Source organism: Littorina saxatilis, linkage group LG5, assembly GCF_037325665.1.
Source record: "Littorina saxatilis isolate snail1 linkage group LG5, US_GU_Lsax_2.0, whole genome shotgun sequence".
NCBI classification, from domain to species: Eukaryota; Metazoa; Mollusca; class Gastropoda; order Littorinimorpha; family Littorinidae; genus Littorina; species Littorina saxatilis.
Window position 1 is genome coordinate 6,036,586 of NC_090249.1, and position 27,992 is coordinate 6,064,577.

The following is a 27,992-nucleotide window of genomic DNA, read 5'->3' on the forward strand; positions in this document are numbered from 1 at the left end:
AGATATGACTTCGAAGAAGTAGGTCAATAGAGAAAGAACAGAGAAGTGGGGAGGAAATCAGAACAGCCAGTGCTTTCCCCTCTGACCTCTCACCGTTGACCCCGTCGCTGAATGGAGAATGTTTGGTTTCTATGCGCTGCTAGAGAAGCCATGCTGTTAGGACTCGATGCGAACAAGTGAACGTAAAATCGCCGTGAAAAAAGCCGAGAGGCGAAGTTTGTCAGGACGTGGTGGCGTGGGAACGATGAAAAAGTACAAACTATGAACGTGGCGGCCGCCTCTGCCGAGAAAGATGCCCCAGCGGCCGAACAGTTGCAGACGACAACAGAGGCCGCGCTGGAGGGCGAAGCAGCCACAGGGAAAGGTGAGAGGGAGGACGGGGGTGCCGAGAACCCCCCAGCTCGGAGCGACACGATGGGGAAAACTGCGGACGGAGGGGAGGGACTGGGAACAGATACTGCTCAGGAATCGTCCGACAAACCAGGGAAGGACGACGTTTCTAAGACCGACGAAAACGGCCTCGGCTATGCTGGTGCAGACGACAAGAACGGCGAGAGCCCGGCTGGGGATGCCGACGACCAGAAGGGGGGTGATGAGGGGGAGGTGAGTGCCAACCCCCAGGGAGGCGTGCCGGACATCAAAGAGGACGACGTCAACTTCAACGACTCCGTCTCCAACATCCGATCCCAGCCGGAGAGAGCCAATGAGACCAAATCGGCCAAAGACGTGAAATTCATTGAGCAGGGTAAAGCGGGACTCGACTCCTCCCTGCACCCCATGTCCCAAACCCCGAGGATGAAGCGAAGCAAGAAGGGAATCTTCGTGTCCTACTCCCCTGACGCTGGTTTCCTCGAGCGTCGCTTTGTGGTGGAGATGGTGAGACAGATGAAGGAGAATAACCTTGCGGAGGACATCTGGTTTGACAAGGACGAGAAAAACACTGACGGTCCCTGCTGGTTCTCCTTAAGAATGGAGACTGTGGAGAAATGTCGTGCGGCGATTCTCATCCTCTCGGACAGTTACTTTAGCTGCCCTGTGTCCCTCTATGAAGGCAAAGTTTTGCTGGAGCGACAGAGCATGGATCCTACGACGGTCAAAGTGTTTTCCGTTCTCTTCTCCCAGGTAGAAAACGCCGAGATCCCCAAGCAATATTTACAAGCCATGACCACAGCGGTAGACCTCAACACAGAAAAGCATGTGAAGAAATCATCGGCGGAGAAGACTTCTGTGGTGATCGGTGCAATCATGGAAGAACTGGAAAAGTTTGCGACCGTCAACGCGCCTCCGGTGCCGTTTACGCCCCCTGACACGGAGTTCACTGGGGAGTACAAGAAGAAAAAGATCTGCCAGTGGAATGCCGCCGATTTACAGGAGTGGCTCTTTAACCTTGGCATTAAAGAGTTTTATAGACAAGTATGTACATATCACTTGCTAGGTGTGTTTTTTTCCCGATGATCAGTGTTACTTATCATTCCTGTGCACTTAACAACTTTGTGTGACTGTGTGTTTTCTTCATGATGATTGTTAATTGTACACGTTTATATACCCTGAACCTACAGTTATTTCACAGACAAAATGTAATGTGTATATGTGCATGTGCATGTGTGTGTGTTCTTTAAATTTGAATTAGAAATAGATCAAAATTCTTTTATATTCAATATTTGTAACAAGAAATTTAAATTTTTCTTACAACTATTTCTTTAATGAGAATTCCAATCATTAATTATTAATAAACAGCCCTTTCATTTGATAAAACTACCTGAAGATTTAAATGGACCATCCTTGATTCTATCTTTTCAGAGTTTCTAAGGTAACATTTTCCCACTTAGCACCTTGACTCTCGTGGTGTTTTTTGTGGGTTTTTTCCAATAAGTTAATCATATGTACCCTCATTCCAACAGAGCCTCGCAGAAGCCATGGTGGATGGCTTCCTCCTCATGTCAATGACGGACCGCGACATGGTTTCGCAGTTGGGGATTGACAGTCGAGTGGTTCGGAAGAAAATCATGCAGCAGATTTTGTCCACATTAGACAAAGAGCACAAACAGAGTGATAACTGGCATTTACGGGCTCGAGCCCAGCGCTCCAAACCCGACGTGGTCTACCTCATCTACGATCCCGCAGATGTTAGGCTGGCCCAGAATCTTAAGGCGGATTTAAAGAAGAAAAGTTTACAGGTGAGAGGATGAAATACATGTGTGATTTAGTTGTGTTGAGATGAGTGGGAGTTTGTGTTGGTTGGTTAATGTTGTGTTGTCTGTGTCTGTATGTAACTGTAGTGAAAAGATGTGTGTGCCTCTTTTTACACCCCCGGTATAGGGGTGTGTATAGGATTCGGTCGATGTGTTTGTTTGTTTGTTTGTTTGTGTGTGTGTTTGTGTTCGCATATAGATCTCAAGAATGAACGGACCGATCGTCACCAAACTTGGTGAACAGGTTCTATACATTCCTGAGACGGTCCTTACAAAAATTGGGACCAGTCAAACACACGGTTAGGGAGTTATTGGTGGATTAAGATTCTACAAGGACTTATAGAGGGACATATTAATGGTCAAAGGGAAATAACCTTCTCAGTTGGTGGCAGTGAGAATGGTAAGGACGGGGGTGTTTTTCCTACCTCGGAGGAATTTCTTGTTTTTTCAGTTCTATTTCTGTGTCTGTTTTCTGTTTTCTGTTTCAGTTTTCTATTTCTATTTCTTTCTCTCTTTCTTTCTTTACTGTAGTGTTGCCGAAAAGATCTGTTAATTCATCATGTAATTAATTTCTATGGTGTCACAGAAAAGTTCATCATCATCACACAGTTATGCCCCTTGATTCCAAGACAATTTCTGTACACAGGGCACAGTAGATAAGTGAACGGGGTTTTATATATATATGAAATAAAAGTACTTTGTTCTGTCACTGCTCAGTGCAGAATTCACTGATTAAAATGCTTTTTTCATGTGATAAGGTCAAATGTCTCTTCTTTTGGTAGTGCAATAGCGTTAATTATGGATTGTTGTTATCATCATTTACATAAAAACTTATCTGTTAATCCAAACAATGATATACTTACTGTTATGTTCTTAACTACACTTTAACATGGAATGTATGTACGTATGTATGTATGTAGGTATGTATGTAGGTATGTATGCATGTGTGTTGGTGTGTCGGTGTGTCATGTGTGCAAGTATAAAGGGTATTGTAGTTGTACATATATTACTTTAGATATTTTTTTTTGTTATCATGGGTTTTATGAATTTTCTTCTCTTATTCTTTTATAATTATTAATTAATGACCTATATGTGCTGATGACCAATTTAATTTCCTTTGTTGGATCAATAAAATGTTATGAGTTATGAGTTATGTCAGTCTGCAAATTGCTGATTATCCCCCTTGGTGATTGATACATAATTGATTGCTTTCATTCCCATTGATTGTGAACGAAGGATGGGCGTTTGATTACTCTGCAGTTTGTTTGATTCTTTGCTTATTCAGTTGCTCGTTCGTTTTTTGTTTTGTTTTGTTTTTTAAACTAGTGCTCAGTTTCTTTGGAGTTATAGTTTCTCCAGCACTCAAACCACTGTACACCTGTCAGTAGTGTATCTTCTGGTCTGCTGGTTGAAGCACTTCAGGCATGCATGTACCATTGATATGCTTCTCAGCCATACTTTCTTATTTCTTCTGATCACAGTTAATTTGTAGTCTTGTCACAAATGTTCATTCAAAGCCTTAGCAGTTCGCGGTTCAAACCGCCTTTTTTTAATTTCCTGCAGGTGTTCTGTAATTTGCATACACGTCGGTCATCAATATAATAATAATAAATGAGCATTTATATAGCGCAACATCATAACTTTACAATTATGCTCTTTGCGCTTGACACATTTAAAATTAAAACACAGTTATACAAGCATTTACAGAATACAGAATACAGAATACAGAATACAGAATACAGAATACAGTATTTATTGAGCCAAGTGACATTAAAAAAACATTTTAAGCACAAGGAATTTAGCGTAGTGTTGGTAAAATCACGCACACACACACACCCACACACACACTGACACACACACACACACGCCCACACATTCACTGACATACACACCAACACACACACGCCCACACTACAGCAGTCACGATCACACCATCACACGCAGGGCAGACATGAGGTAAAACAAATGACAATCATCTATTAAAAGAAAAAGTACAAAGAGTGGTCTAAGATGCTGGTGGAAGGGTCTACACAGAATACAATTTTATAATCTAATGCATAGTTAGAACTAGCCCATCCCCTCCACCCACCCACTCATGAATGACTAAAATAATGCAGCTAAAAATATAGAAAAAAATAAAAATCACACATCAAAGTCCCACTCAACCCCCCCCCCCCCCCTCCCCACCACCACCACCACCACCACCTAACACTGAGTCACAGGATGTGGTGAGCTCACCGCCAGCAGGATCACCGACTGCGAAGCTGCCCAACTGAGGGATGGGATGCGTTAAGGGAGGAAACAGCTTGGGGGAAGAAAGAGGTCTGGAGACGTCGAGTGCGTGCCCCCAGGGATCGGAATCGACGACCTGAGGGCAGGCGCTCGAAGAGGGGATGGCCAGGGTGGGACTCGTCAGCCACAATTTTCTGGGCTCTGGACAGCATGCGCTTGGCATAGAGGGATGCTAGGGAGGGCAGCTCACAGCCGACGATCCTGCTAGCAGTGCGCACCACACGCTCCAGCTTGTTCTTGAGCAGCTGGGAGGTGTTGCCGTACCACACTGTGATGGAGAATGTCAAGATGCTCTCCACCACGGCCCTGTAGAACTGGACCAGGATGACCTGGCTGAGGCGGAACTTCTTGAGCTGGCGCAAGAAGTAGAGGCGTTGCCGCGCTCGCTTGACGATGGCGTCAACGTTATCATCCCAGCACAGGTCGTTGGAGATGGTGGTGCCTAAGAACTTGAAAAAGTCCACCATCTCGATGGGATCGCCGTTGATGATCAGTGGAGCCACAGGGCCTTTTTTCCTGCGAAAGTCCACCACCATCTCCTTGGTCTTGGTGGCGTTCAGCAGGAGATTGTTGTTGTCGCACCACGACACCAGACAGTCGACCTCCTGGCGGTACACGGTCTCATCACCGCCGGTGATGAGACCTTTGGCTGTGGTGTCGTCAGCGAACTTCCCCAGCTGAACTGAGTCATGAGAGGCGACGCAGTCGTTGGTGAAGAGGCAGTAGGAGGCCATCAAACTACATTCATAGTCAACAACGCTTAATTAAAAGCATACACCATCAAACATACATTACAAAAGATTCTTCCACTAAGTAATAAAAACATGAATAAAATAGGTAGTGAAAACAAGGAAATACCAGCTGAATACCCTTAAGGCCTAAAAAAAAAAAATAGGTGTGGTTACTGTAACCCGACCTACCCTATTTTTAGGGGCCGATCCTATAACTTTTTATTACATTTGTCAAACAAAACAAACAAAAAACCGAGTGCAAAAAACGCAATGAAAGCGAAAGCGCGTGTCGCACACTTATTTCCCTGTCAAGTAGGTTTAATTTGTACACATTAGAAAAAAAAGTTTTAAAAAAAAAGTGATTGCCTACCTACCAACCCTATTTTTTTTGGCTATGTTACCATAACCACACCTATGTTTTGTTGTTGGCCTAATCAAACAGAATATGTCACGTTTTGTAGTGTGTGTTGGTGCCCCTCCAGATAAGTGTCATGTATACAGGCACATGATTCTGTCTGTGGGGTGAAAGGGGCGTCTGGTGGCTGCCTCCTAGGTCGATCTCAATCTTAAAAAATCGGTCATCAATATGTCAGGTTCTGTAGCGTGTAGTGTTGTCTCTCTAGCTGACTGGGTTGAGTTTACATGCACATGGGGGTGGGGGGGTGGGGGGGTTGTTGTCCATCTAGCTGGCTTGGTTGAATTTACAGGCACATGACACTGGCTGGAAGGGGGGGGGGGGGTCTGGTGGCCGCCTCCTCTTAATCTTTAACATCGGTCTCCAATATGTCACGTTCTGTGGCATATACATGTTTGTTGTGTTCCTCCAGCTGGCTAGGTTGAATCTACAGGGACATGGCAGGGGGGGTGGGGTGGGGGGAGGTCTGATGGCTGCCACTAGCGCACCTTCTTCCAAGGAGGCCATCAAACTGATCCCGAATGTCTTTTTCTTCAATTCAGTGTTACGCATGTGCCTGTGGTTAAATCAGGAACAAAAATTAATCATCCTGCCGTTATGGCGTTGTTTGTGGCTATGTTTTTGTTGTTCGGCATATGGTTTTGATTTTCCTGCCAGACCCGGCCTCCCGTCAGTCCCGATATTTCACGGTTCTCCCGTCTTTCTCCCGATATTCCACGGTTCTCCCGTTTTTCTCCCGATATTCCACGGTTCTCCCGTCTTTCTCCCGATATTCCACGGTTCTCCCGTTTTTCTCCCGATATTCCACGGTTCTCCCGTTTTTCTCCCGATATTCCACGGTTCTCCCGTCTTTCTCCCGATATTCCACGGTTCTCCCGTTTTTCTCCCGATATTCCACGGTTCTCCCGTTTTTCTCCCGATATTCCACGGTTCTTCCGTTTTTCTCCCGATATTCCACGGTTCTCCCGTTTTTCTCCCGATATTCCACGGTTCTCCCGTTTTTCTCCCAATATTCCACGGTTCTCCCGTCTTTCTCCCGATATTCCACGGTTCTCCCGTTTTTCTCCCGATATTCCACGGTTCTTCCGTTTTTCTCCCGATATTCCACGGTTCTCCCGTTTTTCTCCCGATATTCCACGGTTCTCCCGTTTTTCTCCCAATATTCCACGGTTCTCCCGTCTTTCTCCCGATATTCCACGGTTCTCCCGTTTTTCTCCCGATATTTTACGGTTCTCCCGTTTTTTCTCCAATATTCCACGGTTCTCCCGTCTTTCTCCCGATATTCCACGGTTCTCCCGTTTTTCTCCCGATATTCCACGGTTCTTCCGTTTTTCTCCCGATATTCCACGGTTCTCCCGTTTTTCTCCCGATATTCCACGGTTCTCCCGTTTTTCTCCCAATATTCCACGGTTCTCCCGTCTTTCTCCCGATATTCCACGGTTCTCCCGTTTTTCTCCCGATATTCCACGGTTCTTCCGTTTTTCTCCCGATATTCCACGGTTCTTCCGTTTTTCTCCCGATATTCCACGGTTCTCCCGTTTTTCTCCCGATATTCCACGGTTCTTCCGTTTTTCTCCCGATATTCCACGGTTCTCCCGTTTTTCTCCCGATATTCCACGGTTCTCCCGTTTTTCTCCCGATATTCCACGGTTCTCCCGTCTTTCTCCCGATATTCCACGGTTCTCCCGTTTTTCTCCCGATATTCCACGGTTCTCCCGTTTTTCTCCCGATATTCCACGGTTCTCCCGTCTTTCTCCCGATATTTCACGGTTCTCCCGTTGTGTTATTTTCTTGTCTTGTTGTTTCTTTAGTGACTTGCTAATTTCGTGGGTGACTGCCTGACTGATTGTCTGTCTGTCTGTTTGTTTGTTTGTTTGTTTTTTGTGTGTCTGTGATCGTTTCTTAGGGTAACAATATGTCTTATGTAAAAACAATGTCCTGTTTGTATTATTGTTATGTACCACGCCTGAATTTCTCTATGAGATAATAAAGTATTCTTATTCTTATTCTTATTCAATCCGTATAGAAGACATTCCCGCAGTCTTGGCGAGCTTCGATGCCAGTGGTCACGACCCTTTCTTTGCCATGCGTGTCTGTCTATTCGTTTGTCAGCTTAACTAAAGACACTTCCAACCCCAGCCCCCTCTCCCCCGGCCACCCCCCAAACACACACACACACACACACGGCACACACACACACACACACACACACACACACACACACACACACACACACACACACACACACACACACACATACAAACCACCTGTATCAAATCGCACCAAGAGTTTCGCAGTTGCAGGGATGTCTACATTTCAACACACCGAATTTCAGCTTGGACCTCTTACAGTCAAATTGGCCAGAAAACTCTCCCAGCGTGGCTTCTTAGAGGGTATATATCTTGAAATAGTCGTACGTCTCTGCCCGTTTTAACATTCTTCACGTATATCATATATATGCAAAGGTGTAAACCCACATTGCATACGTTGCGATCGCCGATGTAATTAATGTAATTAGTCATGCCACCCGCATCGACAAAGTGCCCAATGTATATTGCTTTTTCGTCCCCACACAGAGACCTTCCATGCACCTGCACATGTCCCTGTCAAACAAACACGAAGTTATTGCACAGTGTTTACGCCGGCCTTCACTCGCAATATTGCGCGGCTGGAAAGATTGCCTTCTTGTGTTCGCACATTTGACGCCCTGGTTTATCTCGAGAAAAAGTGTCAATGACTGTACGTTATAAGTCATACCCCGCCCCCTTTTTTGTTTAGTTTTTGTTGTTGCCTGTTTTGTAGTGGTGAGAGGAAATAACGCTAAAAAGCTATTCGTATTAGGCCTATAATCTGTGTTATATCGCATTTACTGATGATATTTCCTCCGAAAACGGCGTATGGCTGCCTAAATGGCGGGGTAAAAAACGGTCATACACGTAAAATTCCACTCGTGTAAAAAAAAACCCGAGTGTACGTGGGAGTTTCAGCCCACGAACGCAGAAGAAGAAGAAGAAGACTGATGATACGTAGACTTTGTATTAATTTCCCTGTCACGTATATCAGATACTTTAAATTGTCTGCTTCAATATTGAACAGTTGTTTTCTTCGTTGATTCCATGCAGTCAGCTCGGCGTTCATTTCGTGTACATTCTCTCTCTCTCTCTCTCTCTCTCTCTCTCTCTCTCTCTCTCTCTCTCTCTCTCTCTCTCCGCTCTATGAGCCCCACCCCCACCGCCCGCTGAAAGGGATCAGAGCGGCAGCACTGACTGAACTGAAGTAATCATCATACACATCAAGGTCTGAATTCTGTCACGAGTTTAGAGTCACAGAACGTCATATGAGTCGTAAACATGAAAGGCCATGCTACCGATCAGTCGAGATCAAAGCCTGCAGTTTATGGCGACACTTAAAATCTACCGTCCTTCTTGAACCAAAAATGGACTCGTCTCATGGGGTCGACGCTACCGTCTCGGTTGATTGAGGCTTCTTTCTGTGACTGTTACTCAGGGCTAACTGGTTCAATACCGTACCTGTCAAAGATCTGACAGCTGACGCCGGAATGATCTGATTTAAATGTGATACTGTTGCATCAGTATGCACCAGTGACCACACTGACACGCATATATATACGTACGCACGCGAGGAGAGAGACAGAGACAGACAGACAGACAGATAGACACATATATAGAGAGTGTGTGTGTGTGTGTGAGAGAGAGAGAGAGAGAGAGAGAGAGAGAGAGAGAGAGAGAGAGAGAGAGAGATTTATTCTGCAAATAAGTTTATCTCGAACACCAGTGAGAGCAGCTTTGTATCTGGAAAAACAAACAAACACATAAGCTCTTATCTGAAGAGTGAGTGTCATCCTTTTTTGTGTCAATCAGAGACGCTAAAACTTAAATCAGTCAGTCGAGCGGTCAAGCAAACCTCATAGTTTGGCAACTGTTTGACCGCGGAAGGTACTGCTTTTCACTGTAATCTGTTCGTCAACCACCAATTTGTCACTGGTTTCAAGAGCTTTGAACTCGGTGCCTAGACTTTGCCGGCAGTACTTGACCAGGTCAACGAGCGGTTCCATATTCTGCGAAACGCTTTAGTACTTGCACCACTTCCAAGTGCTTGCAGGCACACGATTTTCTTCGTGTTTTGAAATCATTTGACAATACCAAGCCTTCAGGGGTTATATAGTCTCAGCGAATGTAGACCGCGTGTAGTCTGTCCATACATTTTCCGTAACTGAATCGTCACTGAGTTTAGCTGCGGGCATGACACTCAATTCATCTTGCTTTAGTCACGTCCTGCTTGAGCTTTTTACGGCTTGCTCTCGAAGCTTAGCAGCTCTGTATCTTGTCATGCTTCGAGGGAAATGTTGACCAAAGTAGAACTTGACAGGCCGCGAATCAGTTTTACTATGCTGTTTCAAGCGCCTGTGGTTCCAGAGAGTCGCTTCAATACACCGGGCTCACTTTCTCGGAGCTGACGGTGCGTGAAGAGCCGATGAGCTGTGTCAAATCCTTGTTCCTACTCGCTCTAAACTGTGGAGATCTACTACACCTGTACGACATATTTACGGGTGAGGTGTGCGAACCGTGCGATAATATTGCCCCATGCTGTTATTGCTGACGGCCTATCGAGTGACAAACAGCTTGGCAACACGCTACACTCAGCACCGCCAACGACTAGCGAGGGCTAATATCAATCGGGGAAGGGGTCGTGTTGAAGGCTTGTTCACAGGCCCTGTTGACTAACTGCATGCACTCTACAAAAGAGTTTTAAAGGGATACTGTCCACCTGATAGCCGCACTCTACCAAAAAGCTTTAAAGGGCAATTGTCCACCTGAAAAAATTTGTTTTTCTCTCAAGAGTTTTACGCAGACTCTGACTGCATCACCAAAGACAATAAAGAAAAGTGCGATTAAAACATTCTGTGTTCTGGACAATTGCAAAGTTTGAAGTGTTTTTATTTCTTTAAAATTCTGAACATTATACAATATTTGAATTTGTGTTTGAACAACCAACCACCAACCAACCAACCAAACAAACAAACAAACAAAACAAAAACAACACCAACAACTAAGTCAAATTGGGTTATTCTGCTTTTGTTTGCCGTAGACTGTAGCACTTTAAAGCTGTTCACTGCTACCGAGAGGGGTGGGAAAGGCAAAACAATAAATTACTTTCACTGACCTTAGGGTCCGCTCTCGGTGCTTGACCTGGCAACTAGACTGAGCAATCAGTGTTAAAACAGTGCGGTGCTTATAGATTGTAAGCCTACTGGGAGCGCGATCTCTCTTTTTTAATTTATTTTTTATTGTTATACAGCAATAATTTACAGTGCATTTTCTCGTCACTCCTGTGGAGGTAAATTAACAGACTGTTTTGCAAGTACTTGACTGACCGCCAAAATGATTAAACTCCTTCAAGGGCCCTCGTTTGCGTAGTCATATAGTCTTCTTCATGATTTAAACTTGATTTATTCAGGAAACATAGAGTACCGAGGCATGTAATACAACAGAAACACTTGAGACCACACAACAAGCAATGGCCAATGCTTAGATTAAGTGTGGTTAAGTATTTAAATCTACACAGAAAATTACTTATACGCATTTATTAGTAGACAGCCAGAAATTCCCGTTCAATGGTTCTTCCGGGTTATAATAATAATAATACGAATGTTGTTCGAAGGTCTGACTGTTGATTTCATTATTAATCTTACTGTCAGAACATCTGTATGTTGTCTTCTGACAGCCTAATATGATCTTCCCATCCAGTTGATCCTCCGGGAGAATAGAAAATCGCTTGACTTCGGCCCGGGACCTGAGTGTAAATGTAAATGCACTGTCGTTCTTTGTTTACTTGCTATGATATATTACAGTCAGGTTTAATACCAACGTTTGCTTACACCAGGAAGGGAGGGGTTACGTTTGGTTTCAGAGGAAAGTAAGATTGTGGAGTTCTGTTGCTATCCTGCATGCAAGTTGCGCATGGCATGGAGTATTGTTGCTATCCTGCGAATAGCACACAATCTTTCATCTCCAAGAGTAACTTGACTGCGTCGTTCCTGATCGATTTAAAATCAATTTCGAATAAGTGTCAGAGTGTGTCGTATCCGTGAAGAGGAGAAGGCCTACTTAAAGAGAGAGAGAGAGAGAGAGAGAGAGAGAGAGAGAGAGAGAGAGAGAGAGAGAGAGAGAGAGAGAGAGAGAGAGGGAGGAGAGTTTTGAGGTACGTCTGTACGGTGAGAGAGAAAGAGAGAGAGAGAGAGAGAGAGAGAGAAAGAGAGAGAGAGAGGGGGAGGGGGTAGAGAGAGAGAGAGACAGAGAGAGAGAGAGAGAGAGAGAGAGAGAGAGAGGGGGAGAGAGTTTTGAGGTACGTCTGTACGCATAGTGCGTACGCGCGCGTGTGTGTGTCGTGTTTGTGTGTGTGCGTGCGTGAGTGTGTACCGCAATGCTGTAATTTTATTGTTCATGGCCGACACTTTCTTTGCTGAACTGAAGCACATTTTCGAGAGGAAGATTTTTTCTCCACGTATAGGAGCTGTCAAAACATTTGGAAAGTGACTCGTACTACTGCTGAGGGATATACAGAAGTATATGAGTTCAAGATTTTTATTTTATAGTGTTTGCGAACATTTTAGTTCTTCCATGGTACGCATAGTGCCATTTTTTTTCGATCAAACTGACCAAGAAGAGCAAGACCATGTAGCATAAATCCAAGCATGCATGAAATGTACACAGGATGTTTTGAAATACCTCGAAACATATCCCCACTTAACATCTTCTCGTGCAGTCTATTCTCTTTTACATAGATAGACAATGATAAAGAAGATGGGATAAACGGCAAGGACAAAACAATGTATACAAAACATACGAAGAATGTGTTTGTTTTCACACGGAATCACATTTTGACATATTCTATCTCTTGTCATTCTCTTGTGTTTTTGATAGGCATAACATGCGTAAAGCGATGCCGGTGTAACACGAGAAAATTACTCCCACGAGATTTTTACTCCGGAGTAAACATTTCGTACGAAAAAGTTACTCCCTTTACGAAAAAAGCACTCCCCCATTGCACGAGAAAATTACTCCCCAAGACAGGTGAGTTCCGAGTAAACATTTCGTACAAAAATGTTACTCCCCTGACGAATAAATAACGAATAAATTACTTCACCCCAACACGAGCAATTTAACTTCCCATGCCAGGTGTACGAAATGTTTACTCCCTTGTCCCCTGTTAGTCTTGGTGGTGGAAGGGGTGGAAGGAGGGTAGCGCGACATTCGTGTGCGCGAGATCACTTATTGGCATTATCCCTTCGCCCGCATCCCATTTTTGCGTACGAGATTTTTACTGGAAGTAAAAACAAGTCGCGTAAGGCGAAAGTACTACATTTAGTCAAGCTGTGAAACTCACAGAATGAAACTGAACGTAGTCCGCCGCTAGTGCAAAAGGCAGTGAAAGTGACGAGCCTGTTTGGCGCGGTAGCGATTGCGCTGTGCTTCATAGCACGCTTTACTGTACCTCTCTTCGTTTTAACTTTCTGAGCGTGTTTTTAATCCAAACATATCATATCTATATGTTTTTGGAATCAGCAACCGACAAGGAATAAGATGAAATAGTTTTTAAAACGATTTCGGAAATTTAATTTTGATCATAATTTTTATATTTTTAATTTTCAGAGCTTGTTTTTAATCCAAATATAACATATGTTTTTGGAATCAGAAAATGACGAAGAATAAGATGCTTTTGGATCGTTTAATAAAAAAATAATTTGAATTACAAGTTTCCGATTTTTAATGACCAAACTCACTCATTAGTTTTTAAGCCACCAAGCTGAAATGCAATACCAAACCCCGGCCTTCGTCGAAGATTGCTTTGCCAAAATTTCAATCAATTTAATGGAAAAATGAGGGTGTGACAGTGCCGCCTCAACTTTTACAAAAAGCCGGATATGACGTCATCAAAGGTATTTATCGAAAAAATGAAAAAAAAGTCCGAGAATATCATACCCAGGAACTCTCATGTCAAATTTCATAAAGATCGGCCCAGTAGTTTATTCTGAATCGCTCTACACACACACAGACAGACAGACAGACACACACACACACACACACACACACACACACACACACACACACACACACACACACACACACACACACACACACACACACACACACACATACACCACGACCCTCGTCTCAATTCCCCCCTCTATGTTAAAACATTTAGTCAAAACTTGACTAAATGTAAAAATGGGGAGTAAAAATTTCGTGGAGGGAGTAATTTTTTCGTGCCTTGGGGAGTTCTTTTCTTGTACGAAAAGTGTACTCGGAGTAAGAATTTCGTACGAAATATTTACTCCGGAGTAAATTGTTCGTGGAGTAAAAATTTCGTGTTACACCGGTACGAAACGACCTTCTACATGCTTCTGAGCTGGTGTGTGTGTGGATACAATGGGTGTCGAACTGCAAAACTTATGGTCGATGATCAGTTAGTTGTTGAATACAAACAGTGCCATCATTGACGGTACAGTCGTTTGTTCACCGTTGAACTGGAACAAGCGTAATCGCCTCGGAAGTACTTTGAGCGGGTCAATGCAGCGGGGATAGATCAGTGTCTTTTGTGTGTTCTGGCAGAGCCAATGAAAGCAATTTAAAGGCACACTCCTTCTCGTGCAAACAGTTCAGGCTACTCATTATCTCAAATCTCTCCCGCAGTGGGGCACTGCGGTTATGAAATTAAAGGCCCCTCCTGTTTTTGGAACCGCAGGAGCTTTCTAGTTTGCTGTTAGGTAGATTTTTGGTTCCTCTTTCCTGTCATGCTCTCTTTTTCTTCATGAATTCTTTTCCTTTTTCTGCCTTCTTGCTCATTCACCTGTATTTTTTCCAAAAATCTCTTCTCTTTCCGCTTGTCTCGCGATTCATGTATAGTTTAATCTGTTAGTGTTCTGATGTAAGTCCAGCAGTAGATAGGTTAAGCCTATTTTAACACACTGGAAACTGGCAATCTTCCAGTAGGTATTAATTTAGTTTTACTAAAGCCTGCTGGGACACAAGTAATGGGTTAGTGCATTTGTAAACAGGAATCGCTTGACAAGTGGCCCCCTTCATCCCCCCCTTCCTCGTCCTGATATGGCTCTGCGTAGTCGGCTGGACGTTAAGCAACAAATAAACAAACAAACAAACAAATCTCAAATCTCGCCAGGCATTTTACATGGGATAATACCATCCCTCCACTTGGTCACATACCAACAGTGTATAGCCAGGGTGCTCCTTATGCCGCACACTGGGATTTTTGTTGTTGTTGATGATTTTTTTTTTTAAATGCAACCAGTGGCTTTAAGGAAATTAATTTAAAAGCTTATTCAGCTCACCACGGCAAGAAGTGTGCAGCGTGTTGATGTTTGGCGTATGGAAAAGTATTACCCCATAATTTTACGTGATAGCCTGACCAGATGATCTGAAATTGTGAGCGGAACTGTTTCCACGAGAAGGACTGTGCCTTTAGAGTCGACAATTAAAGTCCCAAGGGAAGAATTGCCTTTAGAGTCGACAATTAAAGTCCCAAGGGAAGAATTGCCTTTAGAGTCGACAATTAAAGTCCCAAGGGAAGAATTGCCTTTAGAGTCGACAATTAAAGTCCCAAGGGAAGAATTGCCTTTAGAGTCGACAATTAAAGTCCCAAGGGAAGAATTGCCTTTAGAGTCGACAATTAAAGTCCCAAGGGAAGAATTGCCTTTAGAGTCGACAATTAAAGTCCCAAGGGAAGAATTGCCTTTAGAGTCGACAATTAAAGTCCCAAGGGAAGAATTGCCTTTAGAGTCGACAATTAAAGTCCCAAGGGAAGAATTGCCTTTAGAGTCGACAATTAAAGTCCCAAGGGAAGAATTGCCTTTAGAGTCGACAATTAAAGTCCCAAGGGAAGAATTGCCTTTAGAGTCGACAATTAAAGTCCCAAGGGAAGAATTGCCTTTAGAGTCGACAATTAAAGTCCCAAGGGAAGAATGAAAGGGATGGGGGTTGAAAGGTAAACTTTGTCAAGAATGTTTTAACCGTAGACAGGAATAGAAAAGGATGTGTCATATGTGCACTTATTACAATTGAAAAAATCCCCTCAAATATTGGCGCTCCAAGTCTTCTTCTTCTTCTTCTTCTTCCCTTAAGCTAGCTACTAGCTAGCTGCCCTTTCCCCACCTCCTGTATCACCAACCCCTTCCCATTTTCTGCTTGTTTGTGTATCTGTTTTGTCTTTTGTTTTGTTTTTCGTTTCCTGAAAGGAGCTAATGTACTTATTCCGCCATCATGCTAACCTTTATTTTGTAATTATTATGATTGCTTAAAATATGCATTATATGCTTGAGTATGTAATCATTCATGCATTGTTCTTGTCATGATTAAAATTGAATAAAGTTTTGTTTAAACCAATAGAAAAGGATTTTCGTTGTTGTTTTCTTTTCGTTCTGGATTGGTTCAGCCTGCAGGGATTTTTAATTTCATTTCATTTACTCCATTACCCCAATGCTGGGAAATTCGGGTCGCTTCCTCCCAGTGGAAAGCTAGCAGCAACACGAGTCGCGCTACCCAGGTGTGTGCGTGTTTAGGTGTAATCGGCCACCTGCACTTATGGTAGTATGGCCGAGGTCTTTAACGTGCCACTTTGGTGGCACGGGAGTGGGACATGGATACCGTCCCTGGGTCTGCACATAAAGTTGACCTGTGTCGGTCCCTGCTGGGATTTTAACCTGTGACTTTAGGATCACAAGTCCAGCCACCAACTGAGCTACCCGTGCCGGGATACGTGTGGCGTCGGCACTGTTGACAAAGCGCCGAAACTTTTCTTCAATTCCAAAACGCCAAAAAGTGTACCGTTTTTTTTCCGGCTTGGTTGTTTTCACACTGAGAGAGAGAGATGTGACGCCGAAGACAAAAATCACCAAAACTTGAATGACAATTTCAGCAAATTGGCCGAAAAAAAATCCCAGCAACCCACCCTGTACGATTTCTGATCAGTCGAGATTTTGGGGATTAAATAATCAATCATACAACCGGCCAATGAACTTAGTTCAATCAGCTTATTACGGTTGTGTGGGCAAGCTTTTTAAACTGAGCTAGAATAAACAATGGCTTTCTAACAGAAACAGTGTCAGTTAAAGTTGGCACTGGCGTTTATCAGGGATCATAATTATTATCAGGCAGTCTTAGTCCCCGTTCTGTTAAGACTATTGTGAACACTGTTTATATGCTCCAGAAACCACATTTCTGAGACAGCACAGTCTTGGATATGTTACAGCCAATCCAAGAAATCAGAAATTATAACGAAGTACCATTACTGCGGACACGGAACATGTGCATGTGAAAGACGGTCAGAAAGGTCTAGTGGTTAGGCCACAAAAAAAATAGGTCTGTTCACATAGGCCAAAAAAATAGGGTCGGTAGGTCGGGATTTTTTTTTTTTTTGCAAAAAAACATATTTTTACGTTATTTTGCAAAAAAACCAATTTTTTTTTCTTCCCCCAAATGCCAAAAAAAAGTCTAGGGTCGCGCGAAAAAAAAATAGGGTCGGTCGGGTTACCGTAAACAGACTTTTTTTTTGGGGGGGGCCTTATGACACTGTCGTTTCGCAGGATCATGTCATTATATAACTTGTTTGGCGACGAGAGAGAGAGAGGGTGAGCAAGAGGAGACTGAGGGAGAGAGAGAGGGAGGGGAGGGAAGGAATACTGAGAAGGATGGCGCGAAGAGGAAGAGTGATGATGATGATGATGATGATGATGATGATGATGATGATGATGATGATGATGGAACTTTATTTTTCAAGGATAGAGCCTGAGGTTTCTTACAACCTCCTCCTCCTCATGTTTAGATAACAGCCCTGCAGAAATTCCATTGCAAATGCAAGGCTAGTTTCCTCTCAGGAAGTTTTTTTCCCCTCAGATTTTGAGGGTCGGAGGGAAGTACCACTTACCACTGTCCAACTTTCTGTGCGAGAAGTCAATGAAATGATAAATGCTATGTGAGTGATTTCTTTGTCCGGCACGAATGTTGACGGCTCACCAGGCCTAGTTCTTGATCTTTTGACCACTCCTTTTGTTGAGGGGCAGGTGAATATAGTGGTGGAAGATTTTTTTCTCGCGAAAAGTTCAATAGTATTGGCTGTTACTGTGTGCAGTTGAAAGACAACGGATAACAGTAGTTAAAGAAACGAGCACACGCACGCACGCAGGCTTGGCACGCACTGGCAGGCACGCACGCACGCGCATGCACGCACGCACGCACACGCACGTACGCACACGCACACACACACACACACACACACAAACTCACAATTTCAGTGTCACAAAAAACCCACAAAAAACACCGAAGGCCTGTGTGTGTATGTGTGTGTGTGTGTGTGTGTGTGTGTGAATCTGCGTTGACTGAAATACTAAACTTGCCACCAGAGATGGTTTTTGAAAGTGGCTCTGGAGCGGTATTTTGTCAAAATGGGTGACAAGAAAACGGTGTTGTTGTTTTTGATCTTGTTGTGTTGTCGTTGTTGTTGTAGAATATATGTCATTTAGTTCATTACATAAATAAGACTTAGTTATGGTAGTTAGCTTAGCTTCAGAGATTACAGCTTCAAGCGTGTCAATGTCAAAACATTCAGTTTTCATTACCTTTATCACACGACTTTGACTCTACACTGCAGCACAGACAAAACAATGCTGGAGTGCTCTGACTCTATCAGCAATTTAGCGTGTAACTTCTACGTTAAACATCCTTGTTCCGACGGAAGCCTGGTAATTTTAGCGAGCTTGACACGGCTATCTTTGACAGGGCATGTCTGTAATTAGAAATCGTAACCTAAGGGATACTGTTTATCCACCAATATCGAATTTGTTGCTCTATGAAAAACACAGGCGCCGGATGAAAACATCTGTTTTGGGCACTTGCACAGAGTATGTCATGCTAGCTTTTTCAAGCGTTGGAAAGTTGCTATCACTGAAACACATTTACAGATCACCTAACTGATTCCCCTTCTCTGTTGTTGTTTATAAAAGTATGGGGAGGGGTTCTTTTGTTGTGGAAAGAAAGAAAGAAAGAATGAATGAAAGAAAGAGAAATTTAAAGAATAAAAGAAAGAAAAAAGAAAGAAAGAACAAAAACAAACAGAAAGAAAAATTGAAGAAAGAAAGACAACTCTTTGTGTGCCTGTGTATGCAAATGTGATTTGCTGGCATTGCTCGCTTGATTACAGAGTTCGGCAAGCAGGGGCTTTTTTTGACATGGTAATTAGATTTACCAACACCCACCCGCAGTGTGTGTTGTACAAATCCGCAATGACTCTTGTCATTTTGTCTGCCAACAGAGAATAGCTGCCGTTCATTTTACTTCACGAATTTTCTAATGATTTTATCTGCATGCACGCCTCTTTTGTGTGTGTGTGTGTGGTTTTTTATTTTAGGGGCTGGCTGTCTGTGCAAGTATTAATGAGTGATTGAGACCACAGGGGTACATAGAGAATACTACATGGCTTGCTGTGTCGTACCAGATTTACACGAGTTGTTTTTTTAAAATATTGAACTGCGAGCGAAAGCGAGCTGTTCACTATTTGAAAAAGCAACTAGTGTAAATCTGGTACGACACAGCAAGCCATGTAGTATTCTGTTTATCCTACATACTTTACTTACGTGTATTTGACTGAAAATGTCCTGCAGTCGAGGCAGCTAAATGGAAGACGCTTGTTTTCGAACCTCGATCTCTTCTAAAGCCTCGTGCAATCTATTACGTCAAAGCAAAGAAACGTCACTCTGAAAGTGTGGCGTGACGTGTTAGTTCTAAAGATTCATCGAGGGTAATTAGCGAGCGCAATTTTTGTTTCTATAATGACGTTTGTCTCGGTGACTTTGGCATCATAAGCAGTGGAAAACTTGTCCCTGCCAGACTTGCTTGACATGACCTCATTTACATGATATACACACGTGTGATTTGAACGATTATTATCTCACGGGTGTCTCTCTCACGTATGTAGGATAAATAATTATTCTAACTGGAACACTGCTTGTGTGTGTGTGTGTGTGTGTGTGTGTGTGTGTGTGTGTGTGTGTGTGTGTGTGTGTTCTTTCTTTCTTTCTTTCTTTCTTTCTTTCTATTATTCCTTTTTCTTTTGTTCATTTCTTTTTTCTCCCTTCCTTCCTTTTTTCTTTTCTCCCTTCTTTCCTTCATTTCTTTCTTTCTTTCTTTGGTATCAGTCCTGAAAATGATATTTTCAATCAGTGGGTCAGGTGTCTCATTGAGCTTCTGACAGTGGGTCAGGGGAGGTATAGGCTGACACCAAGGACGACTGACACATTTGGCTGACACATTTATTTACACAAATGACCCATTTTGTGCTGATTCTGGCCACATGACCCTTGTTCTTTTTCTTTTGTTTTCCTTTTTTGTGTGTGTGGCTTGCTTCTCTTTTTGTTTGTTTGCTTTTATTATTGTTTTTGTTTGTTTGTTCGGTTTTTTTACACCCCCGGTATAGGGGTGTGTATAGGATTCGCTTGATGTGTTTGTTTGTTTGTTTGGGTGTGTGTTTGTGTTCGCATATAGATCTCAAGAATGAACGGACCGATCGTCACCAAACTTGGTGAACAGGTTCTATACATTCCTGAGACGGTCCTTACAAAAATTGGGACCAGTCAAACACACGGTTAGGGAGTTATTGGTGGATTAAGATTCTACAAGGACTTATAGAGGGACATATTAATGGTCAAAGGAAAATAACCTTCTCAGTTGGTGGCAGTGAGAATGGTTATTTCCCTTTGACCAACGGGGGTGTTTTTCCTACCTCGGAGGAATTTCTTGTGTTTGGTTGTTTTCCTGATTGGTTGGTCCTCTTGAGATGAAAAGGTCAGATAAAACAATTTTGTGCTGATTCGGTACCCTGCTGCTCTGCTTATGTTGGTACCCGTGGTGAAAGACCCCCCCTCCCCCTTCCCAAGGTTGTCATGCCATGCTGGATAAAATTTTGCAAACAGGGACGTTTTTTGGCGTCAGCAGTTGGCAAATCATCGAAACCTCTTTCAAATCACCTAAAGCTTACTGACATTTAAGCAGAATTACTGATTTTTGTTCAAGGTATATGAGGGAAAGGTTATGCCATAAGCTGTCCTAAACTTTGGAAACTTGCAGAAGCTTTCAGCAAATTTTCCGAAGAAAAGAAATCCTGGCAATAATCCCTGACACGCTTTATTTTCACAGGTGATCCACCATGACAGCATGAAGCTGGGTCGCTCCAAGGAGGAGTTCCTTCAGATCAACGGCCCCCAGATCGCCATGGCAACACACGTGGTTGTCCTGATGACAGACGCCATGACGACGTCCCCGTTCATCTTCCACGAGGTGCTGTTCGCCGACTGGCTGGGCAAGAGAATCGTCACCTCCATGTTCAAGAACGTGTGGAACGCCATGCGCTTTTCGCTCCGAGCTGTGCTGGGTAAGCTGGGGATGATAGAGGGGCCCGGTAGCTCAGTTGGTAGAGCACTGGACTTGTGATCCCAGGGTTGCAGGTTCAAATCCGGGCCGGGACGGACACGGGTCAACTGTATGTGCAGACTCAGAGATGGTATCCATGTTTCACCCCCGTGTCACCAATGTGGCACGTAAAAGACCTCGGTCATTCTACCATAAGAGCAGGTGGCTGATTACACCTAAACACTCATACACCTGGGTAGTGTGACTGGGCGGGGATGTAGCTCAGTTGGTAGCGCGTTGGATTTGTATCCAGTTGGCCGCTGTCAGCGTGAGTTCGTCCCCACGTTCGGCGAGAGATTTATTTCTCAGAGTCAACTTTGTGTGCAGACTCTCCTCGGTGTCCGAACACCCCCGTGTGTACACGCAAGCACAAGACCAAGTGCGCACGAAAAAGATCCTGTAATCCATGTCAGAGTTCGGTGGGTTATAGAAACACGAAAATACTCAGCATGCTTCCTCCGAAAACGGCGTATGGCTGCCTAAATGGCGGGGTAAAAAACGGTCATACACGTAAAATTCCACTCGTGCAAAAAACACGAGTGTACGTGGGAGTTTGAGCCCACGAACGCAGAAGAAGAAGAAGAAGAAGAAGAAGAAGAAGAAGAAGTAGTGTGACTGTTGCTGCTAGCTTTCCACTGGGAGGAGGACGCGAACCGTCTCTGAGTCTACACCCAAAATGGTTTTGGATTTTGAAATTTTCCTCTAAACATTAATAAATGTAAATGTGTAGTACAGTCCAACACCCCAAATCTGAGAAATCAGGTCTTAAAAAGGAGGGAGTGGTAAAATGGGTCAAAATTTACAGAGGTTATGAACAGAAAATCTGAGAAATCAGGTATTTTAAGAGGGAGTGAGTCTTAAATTGGGGGGTCTTGACAAGGTGGTTCCACTGTAGTCTGAACCACATCGTCATGTATAATCAGCTGAATTAATTAGGCTCAATTAAGGTCAGCAATTAGCGGAAGCATTTACGACACATGACTACCCCCCCGCGGGTCAGGGGGAAGAATTTACCCGATGCTCCCCAGACTAACGGATTCTGTTTCTCCTTTTACCCTTGTTAAGTGTTTCTTGTATAGAATATAGTCAATGTTTGTAAAGATTTTAGTCAAGCAGTATGTAAGAAATGTTAAGTCCTTTGTACTGGAAACTTGCATTCTCCCAGTAAGGTAATATATTGTACTACGTTGCAAGCCCCTGGAGCAATTTTGTGATTAGGGCTTTTGTGAACAAGAAACAATTAGCAAGTGGCTCTATCCCATCTCCCCCCTTTCCCCGTCGCGATATAACCTTGAACGGTTGAAAACGACGTTAAACACCAAATAAAGAAAGAAAGATTTACACATGACTCTTTATCACCAGGTGAATGTCAATCTGTGGATTTCGAGACGAAGATGTACGCGGAGTCGTTGGATGTGCTGGAGCACCACATCAAGCCGCTGAGACGTGTGCCTGGCGTGGTGCTGGAGCAGACCTACCTCAACAAGATGGCTGACGGCCTCAAACCCTTGGAGCATCTCGTCTCCTCCAGCAGTGAGTTTAACAACATGTGCTTCCCATTTTAAGGATTTTGTAAAATAAAATCGGTTGACATGTTGATCGCGCTACCCCTATCGATCCTCATCTCCCCAACCTTCGCAAGAAAGAGAGAGAGAGAGAGCGAGGGATAACTGAACTGAACTGAATTGCATTTAAAGGATAAAGATTGAGAGAGAGAGAGAGAGAGAGGGGGGAGGGGGGGTACAGTGGAACCCCCCTTTTAAGACCTCCAAAAATCTGAGAAATTTGGGTCTTAAAATGGGGGTAAGTTTACAGAGGTTATGAACAAAAAGTCTGAAAAAACAGAGTCTTAAAAGGAAGGGAGTCTTAAATAGGGTGGGTGGGGGGGGGGGGGTCTTTAAAAGGGGGTTCCACTGTACTAAGATATGTGTCAGCAGACGGGGTGAGTGCAGTGGCTGTGAGCGAGGAGGACCCCAAGGTGTTCATCAGCTACCAGTGGGACATGCAGAGCAAGGTGGATGAGATCCGCTCGCTGCTGGAGAGGAGTGGCTTCCCTTGCTGGGCTGACATCGCCATGTCCCAGCAGCGCGGCCACAGCAGTCGCTCTTCTCGTTCCAGTGCTACCTTCACTGGACAGGTGAGATTTCATTTTTCATTTTCAATTACATGACTTTATTATTTATGTATCCCATTGCTTAAAATTCTTATCACACACACTCTCGGTGTGTGTGGGTGGGGGTGTGTGTGTGAGTGTGAGTGTCAATAAAATTTGGGTTGTTTCCTCCCAGTGGAAAGCTGGCAGCTACAAGAGTAGTGCCCCTGGTGACCTCGTGTTTAGGACCTTGTTTGGAGATCCTATAACTTCTTGAGATGCCAACCAAATTTGATGGGGCTTTTATATTTATATATGCGGACAATCAGAAAGGTCTCTTGGATCATAGATGTACAGTTTAGAGAGCCCCCTTAAGTGCAGCTCTTTTGGGTGATACGGTGGTGCCTGTGATGTATGGCCCCTCCGACAAGAGGACACCTCCCTTAAAAGGACACCTTTTGTTGTCCTTTTCTTTTTTATCCAGACCAAAATATACCTGTCATGGACGGGCCACCTGCAATGCAGTCCCAAGGGTGTTCTTTCATCACAGGTACCACTGTACATCTCTTCGTCTTCTATATATTTTCTGTACTTCTTTCTCAGGTGGACTCAGCGTCCGACACGCTGCAAGGCCAGATCCAGCGCAGCATGCGTCTGTCCTCCGTTGTGCTGTGCTGCATCACTCCCAAGTACCTGCAGTCCGACAACTGTATCAAGGATCTCTCCCTCGCAGAGACCTTTGGCAAGCCCATTGTTCCCCTTCTGCTGCGGTTCACTCCCTTTGAAAGCGCCCCTTCTCAGGTGCGGCGAATCCTGCTTCGGCACAGCTATGTAGATTTGAGCAACGAGCGCTTGTACAAACAAAATGTCGGCGTGGTGTTGGATAAAGTGAAGAAAGGTGTGATCCAGGGGAGCGCCAGGTAACATGTATAACGAAATATTGCTATTTCATATGTTACGTGGATTTCCATTGGTCAATTGGGCAAAACTGAGCTCAATGCAAAAGTGATATCGACGACATTTCCGTCGATATCAGTTTTGATATCGACGACCTCTTTATTGCTTCCCCACTTCAAAAACAAAAACACCTAAATTTAAAAACAAACAAATATATATGAAAATGTAATGATCCCAGAATTTAGTTGAGTAAGTGACTAAAGACTTTTTGAAAGAAAAGACATTTTGAAATACTGAAAAGTACAAGAAAAGAGTGAACAAAAAGAAATAATAATCAGAGGGAGGGATATGGAACAGCCAAAACTGAGACAAATACTTTTGTAATTTCTTTACAGTAAATACAAAATGTCCAGAGAATTAGCAATATATCGAACATTGACTGACTGTGTGATGATATCTTCTGCTTTTGGTCTGTTGAGACAGTGATATCAAAATCGAGACCGGAGGTCGAGATTTTGATATCACTGTCTCAACAGACCATAGCAGAAGATATCATCACACAGTCCGTCAATATTGGGTAGTAGTAGTTAAGGTCGCTGAGGTATTGTCAGATGGTTGTGCAGGTGTTTTGTTGTTGATGTTGATACTGTGATGATATTGTGATAAGGTCAGAAACATTCCTGTACATTTTTTGTTTTTTGTTTTTACATTACAGTCAGTGTGATAGCTGTGACCAAGGAGAGGGCCAGGTAACATGTATGATAAAGTTAGGTCACTCAAGAATTGTCAGGCGGTTGTGTAGATGTTTTGTTTTTGATATTGCTGCTGTGATGCCATTGTGAGATGCTCATAAACGGTTGTGCACATTTTTGTTTGTTTGTTCTTGTAATACATTATGAGTAATTTAATCTGTGCCGCAGCGGCCAATTTCTTATCCACGCTATGATGGTCAATATATGTGAGCTGTGATACGTTATGCATATATCACGTGTGTGAAAACAACAGATTTGACTGTCTTTGAAGTTGTTGTTTTGGACTATGCGAAGAATAAATCACTGGGGGGTGTCATCACTTGTTTGTCTTAAAAAAAGGTCACATCATTATATGTGACAAGGTGACGCAGTAGTCTCCCTCTCAGGGCAGCTGCTCTGCACTGAAGGATTTGTCTCCCTGACTTGAGCGTGAGCTATTTATAGTAGCTGTATGTTTTTTGGTACGTCGGCGACGGGCGCAGTGGCGTGGTGGTAAGACGTCGGCCTCCTAATCGGGAGGTCGTGAGTTCGAATCCCGGTCGCTGCCGCCTGGTGGGTTAAGAGTGGAGATTTTTCCGATCTCCCAGGTCAACTTATGTGCAGACCTGCTAGTGACTTAACCCTCTTCGTGTGTACACACAAGCACAAGACCAAGTGCGCACGGAAAAGATCCTGTAATCCATGTCGGAGTTCAGGGGGTTATGGAAACACAGAAATACCCAGCATGCCTACTCAACGAAAGCGGAGTGAAGCCAACTATGCTCTCAGAGTATAGTGTGGGGAACCCAAATGGGCAAACGAGCTCACACGTCACCAGAAAATTCTGGAATGCTGAAGAAGAAGAAGGTACGTCGATAGACAGCACACCTGCGAGATGTGCAGAGCTGTTTGTGATGGGGTCGGACTGCTGTTGTCACCTGGTATGCTCGACCATGCAAACCATTCAGTTCACATAGCACTTTTTATTGAGCTACACTATTTTCTTTGTAAGTTCCCAAAACTCACTTCTACCTGACTGTCTTTGCTTCCAAATTTGATTCAAGTGTCTCGTGCTCTTGGTTACATACTTCTTCTTCTTCGTGGGCGTTCATGGGCTGAAACTCCCACGTACACTCGTGTTTTTGCACGAGTGGGTTTTTATGTGTATGACCGTCTTTACCCCGCCATTTAGACAGCCATACGCTGCTTTCGGGGGAATTAAGTGACATACAATTTGTGTGCTGTGCTTGCATTTTGGCCATTCTCTGCATGCTATGCAATATTTGCATGTCTCTATACTGCTGAAATCCTGTTTACAATTATGCTTCCTCAGAAGAACCTGTGGCTGTTTTCTCAATGCTTTCATGAACGTTTCTATGCATTTTTTTTTCTTTCTTTTTTTTTTGCTTAACGCCCAGCCGACCACGAAGGGCCATATCAGGGCGGTGCTGCTTTGACATATAACGTGCGCCACACACAAGACAGAAGTCGCAGCACAGGCTTCATGTCTCACCCAGTCACATTATTCTGACACCTGACCAACCAGTTCTAGCACTAACCCCATAATGCCAGACGCCAGGCGGAGCAGCCACTAGATTGCCAATTTTAAAGTCTTAGGTATGACCCGGCCGGGGTTCGAACCCACGACCTCCCGATCAAGGGGCGGACGCCTTACCACTAGGCCAACCGTGCCGGTTGTTTCTATGCATGCATCTATTGCTTTCATTTGTCGAGTTTAACGTTTGCTGTTTCATTTGTATTCTGCCAACCTGTGGCTATTTTTCTCAAAGCTTTTGTGAACGTTCCTATGCAAACATCCATTGCTTTCATTTTTGGCGTTTCACTTTTGGGTTTTTTAATAATAAAAATATCAAATTTGGACGAACAGTGTTGGTTACATTTTACAAAATGCAGTCTTAGGCTAAATTGTTTGCATATCTTTCTGAGTTTGTCCGGGAGAGATACAAAAATTGTTTAAAGTCTTTGTGACATTTTTTTTCTTATGCGTGCGTTTGCTTTCCTAAACTATTGCGATGAATTTACATTTAAACTTCTGCCTCTGTATATATACAAGTGTGTGTGTGTGTGTGTGTGTGTGTGTGTGTGTGTGTGTGTGTGTGTGTGTGTGTGTGTGTGTGTGTGTGCGGTCCGAATGGTGTGTGTGTGTGTGTGTGTGTGCGCGTGTGAAAAGAGAGAGACATAGTAAACCATTTTCCCACCACAGCATTAGAACTTTGCCAAAAACGTAGGTCTCGCTTTGTCTTTTCCCTTCAGGTGGCAGAAGGTACAATATTTGTGATAACGTTTCATTTGTTGCCTTCTGTGGAGGTATCTTCTGGCTTGTTTGTTCCTTCAAGACATTATCTGCCTGAGTATTACATGTATTGTGACACAAACCAAGTTTAAAACCTTCCAGACTACAGTCTTTCTTGTCTTAACTTTATCAATATATAATCGTTATGTTGTCGTCATTATTATTTTTTTGTTGTTGAGGTGATTTTTATTGTTTTTTTTTATTGTTTTATTTAGTTTGTTTGTAACTGAATTGTCTGATTTGTTGCCTGTACCTGGTCTTGAAACCTATGCACACTTTTGGTGTGTTTGATTTTGTTGTTGTTGTTGTTGTTGTTGTTGTTGTTGTTGCCGTTGTCTTCATTGTCATCGTCATTCTTTTCGTTCTTTCCCGCAGTGGGGCACTGCGGTTATGAAATTAAAGGCCCCTCCTGTTTTTGGAACCGCAGGAGCTTTCTAGTTTGCTGTTAGGTAGATTTTTGGTTACTCTTTCCTGTCATGCTCTCTTTTTCTTCATGAATTCTTTTCTTTTTTCTGCCTTCTTGCTCATTCACCTGTATTTTTTCCAAAAATCTCTTCTCTTGCCGCTTGTCTCGCGATTCATGTATAGTTTAATCTGTTAGTGTTCTGATGTAAGTCCAGCAGTAGATAGGTTAAGCCTATTTTAACATACTGGAAACTGCATGGTAATCTTCCAGTAGGTATTAATTTAGTTTTACTAAAGCCTGCTGGGACACAAGTAATGGGTTAGTGCATTTGTAAACAGGAATCGCTTGACAAGTGGCCCCCTTCATCCCCCCCTTCCTCGTCCTGATATGACGGTTTTTCAATTTTGAGGCAAAAACGTGTCTTT

At 43.5% G+C, this 27,992-nt stretch overlaps 1 protein-coding gene across 1 annotated transcript; it reads left to right on the forward strand.

Moving 5' to 3' along the window:
• Positions 1-94: 94 nt before the first annotated feature.
• LOC138966164 (uncharacterized) lies at positions 95-27,954 on the forward strand. The gene is made up of 6 exons (XM_070338294.1): positions 95-1,413; positions 1,902-2,177; positions 20,855-21,089; positions 22,490-22,660; positions 23,065-23,264; positions 23,823-27,954. Exons 1-6 carry the CDS (start codon positions 262-264, stop codon positions 24,141-24,143), a joined length of 2,355 nt encoding a protein of 784 aa, XP_070194395.1. The 5' UTR covers positions 95-261; the 3' UTR covers positions 24,144-27,954.
• The last annotated feature ends 38 nt before the right edge of the window (positions 27,955-27,992 follow it).

What these genes read in the sequence shown, in the direction of transcription:
- LOC138966164 (XM_070338294.1), top strand. Translation starts at nt 262, where the DNA reads ATGAACGTGGCGGCCGCCTCTGCCGAGAAAGATGCCCCAGCGGCCGAA. An exon ending in TAAAGAAGAAAAGTTTACAG is followed by an intron (nt 2,178 to 20,854) that starts GTGAGAGGATGA and finishes TTATTTTCACAG; the next exon opens with GTGATCCACCATGACAGCAT. An exon ending in GTGCTACCTTCACTGGACAG is followed by an intron (nt 23,265 to 23,822) that starts GTGAGATTTCAT and finishes CTTCTTTCTCAG; the next exon opens with GTGGACTCAGCGTCCGACAC.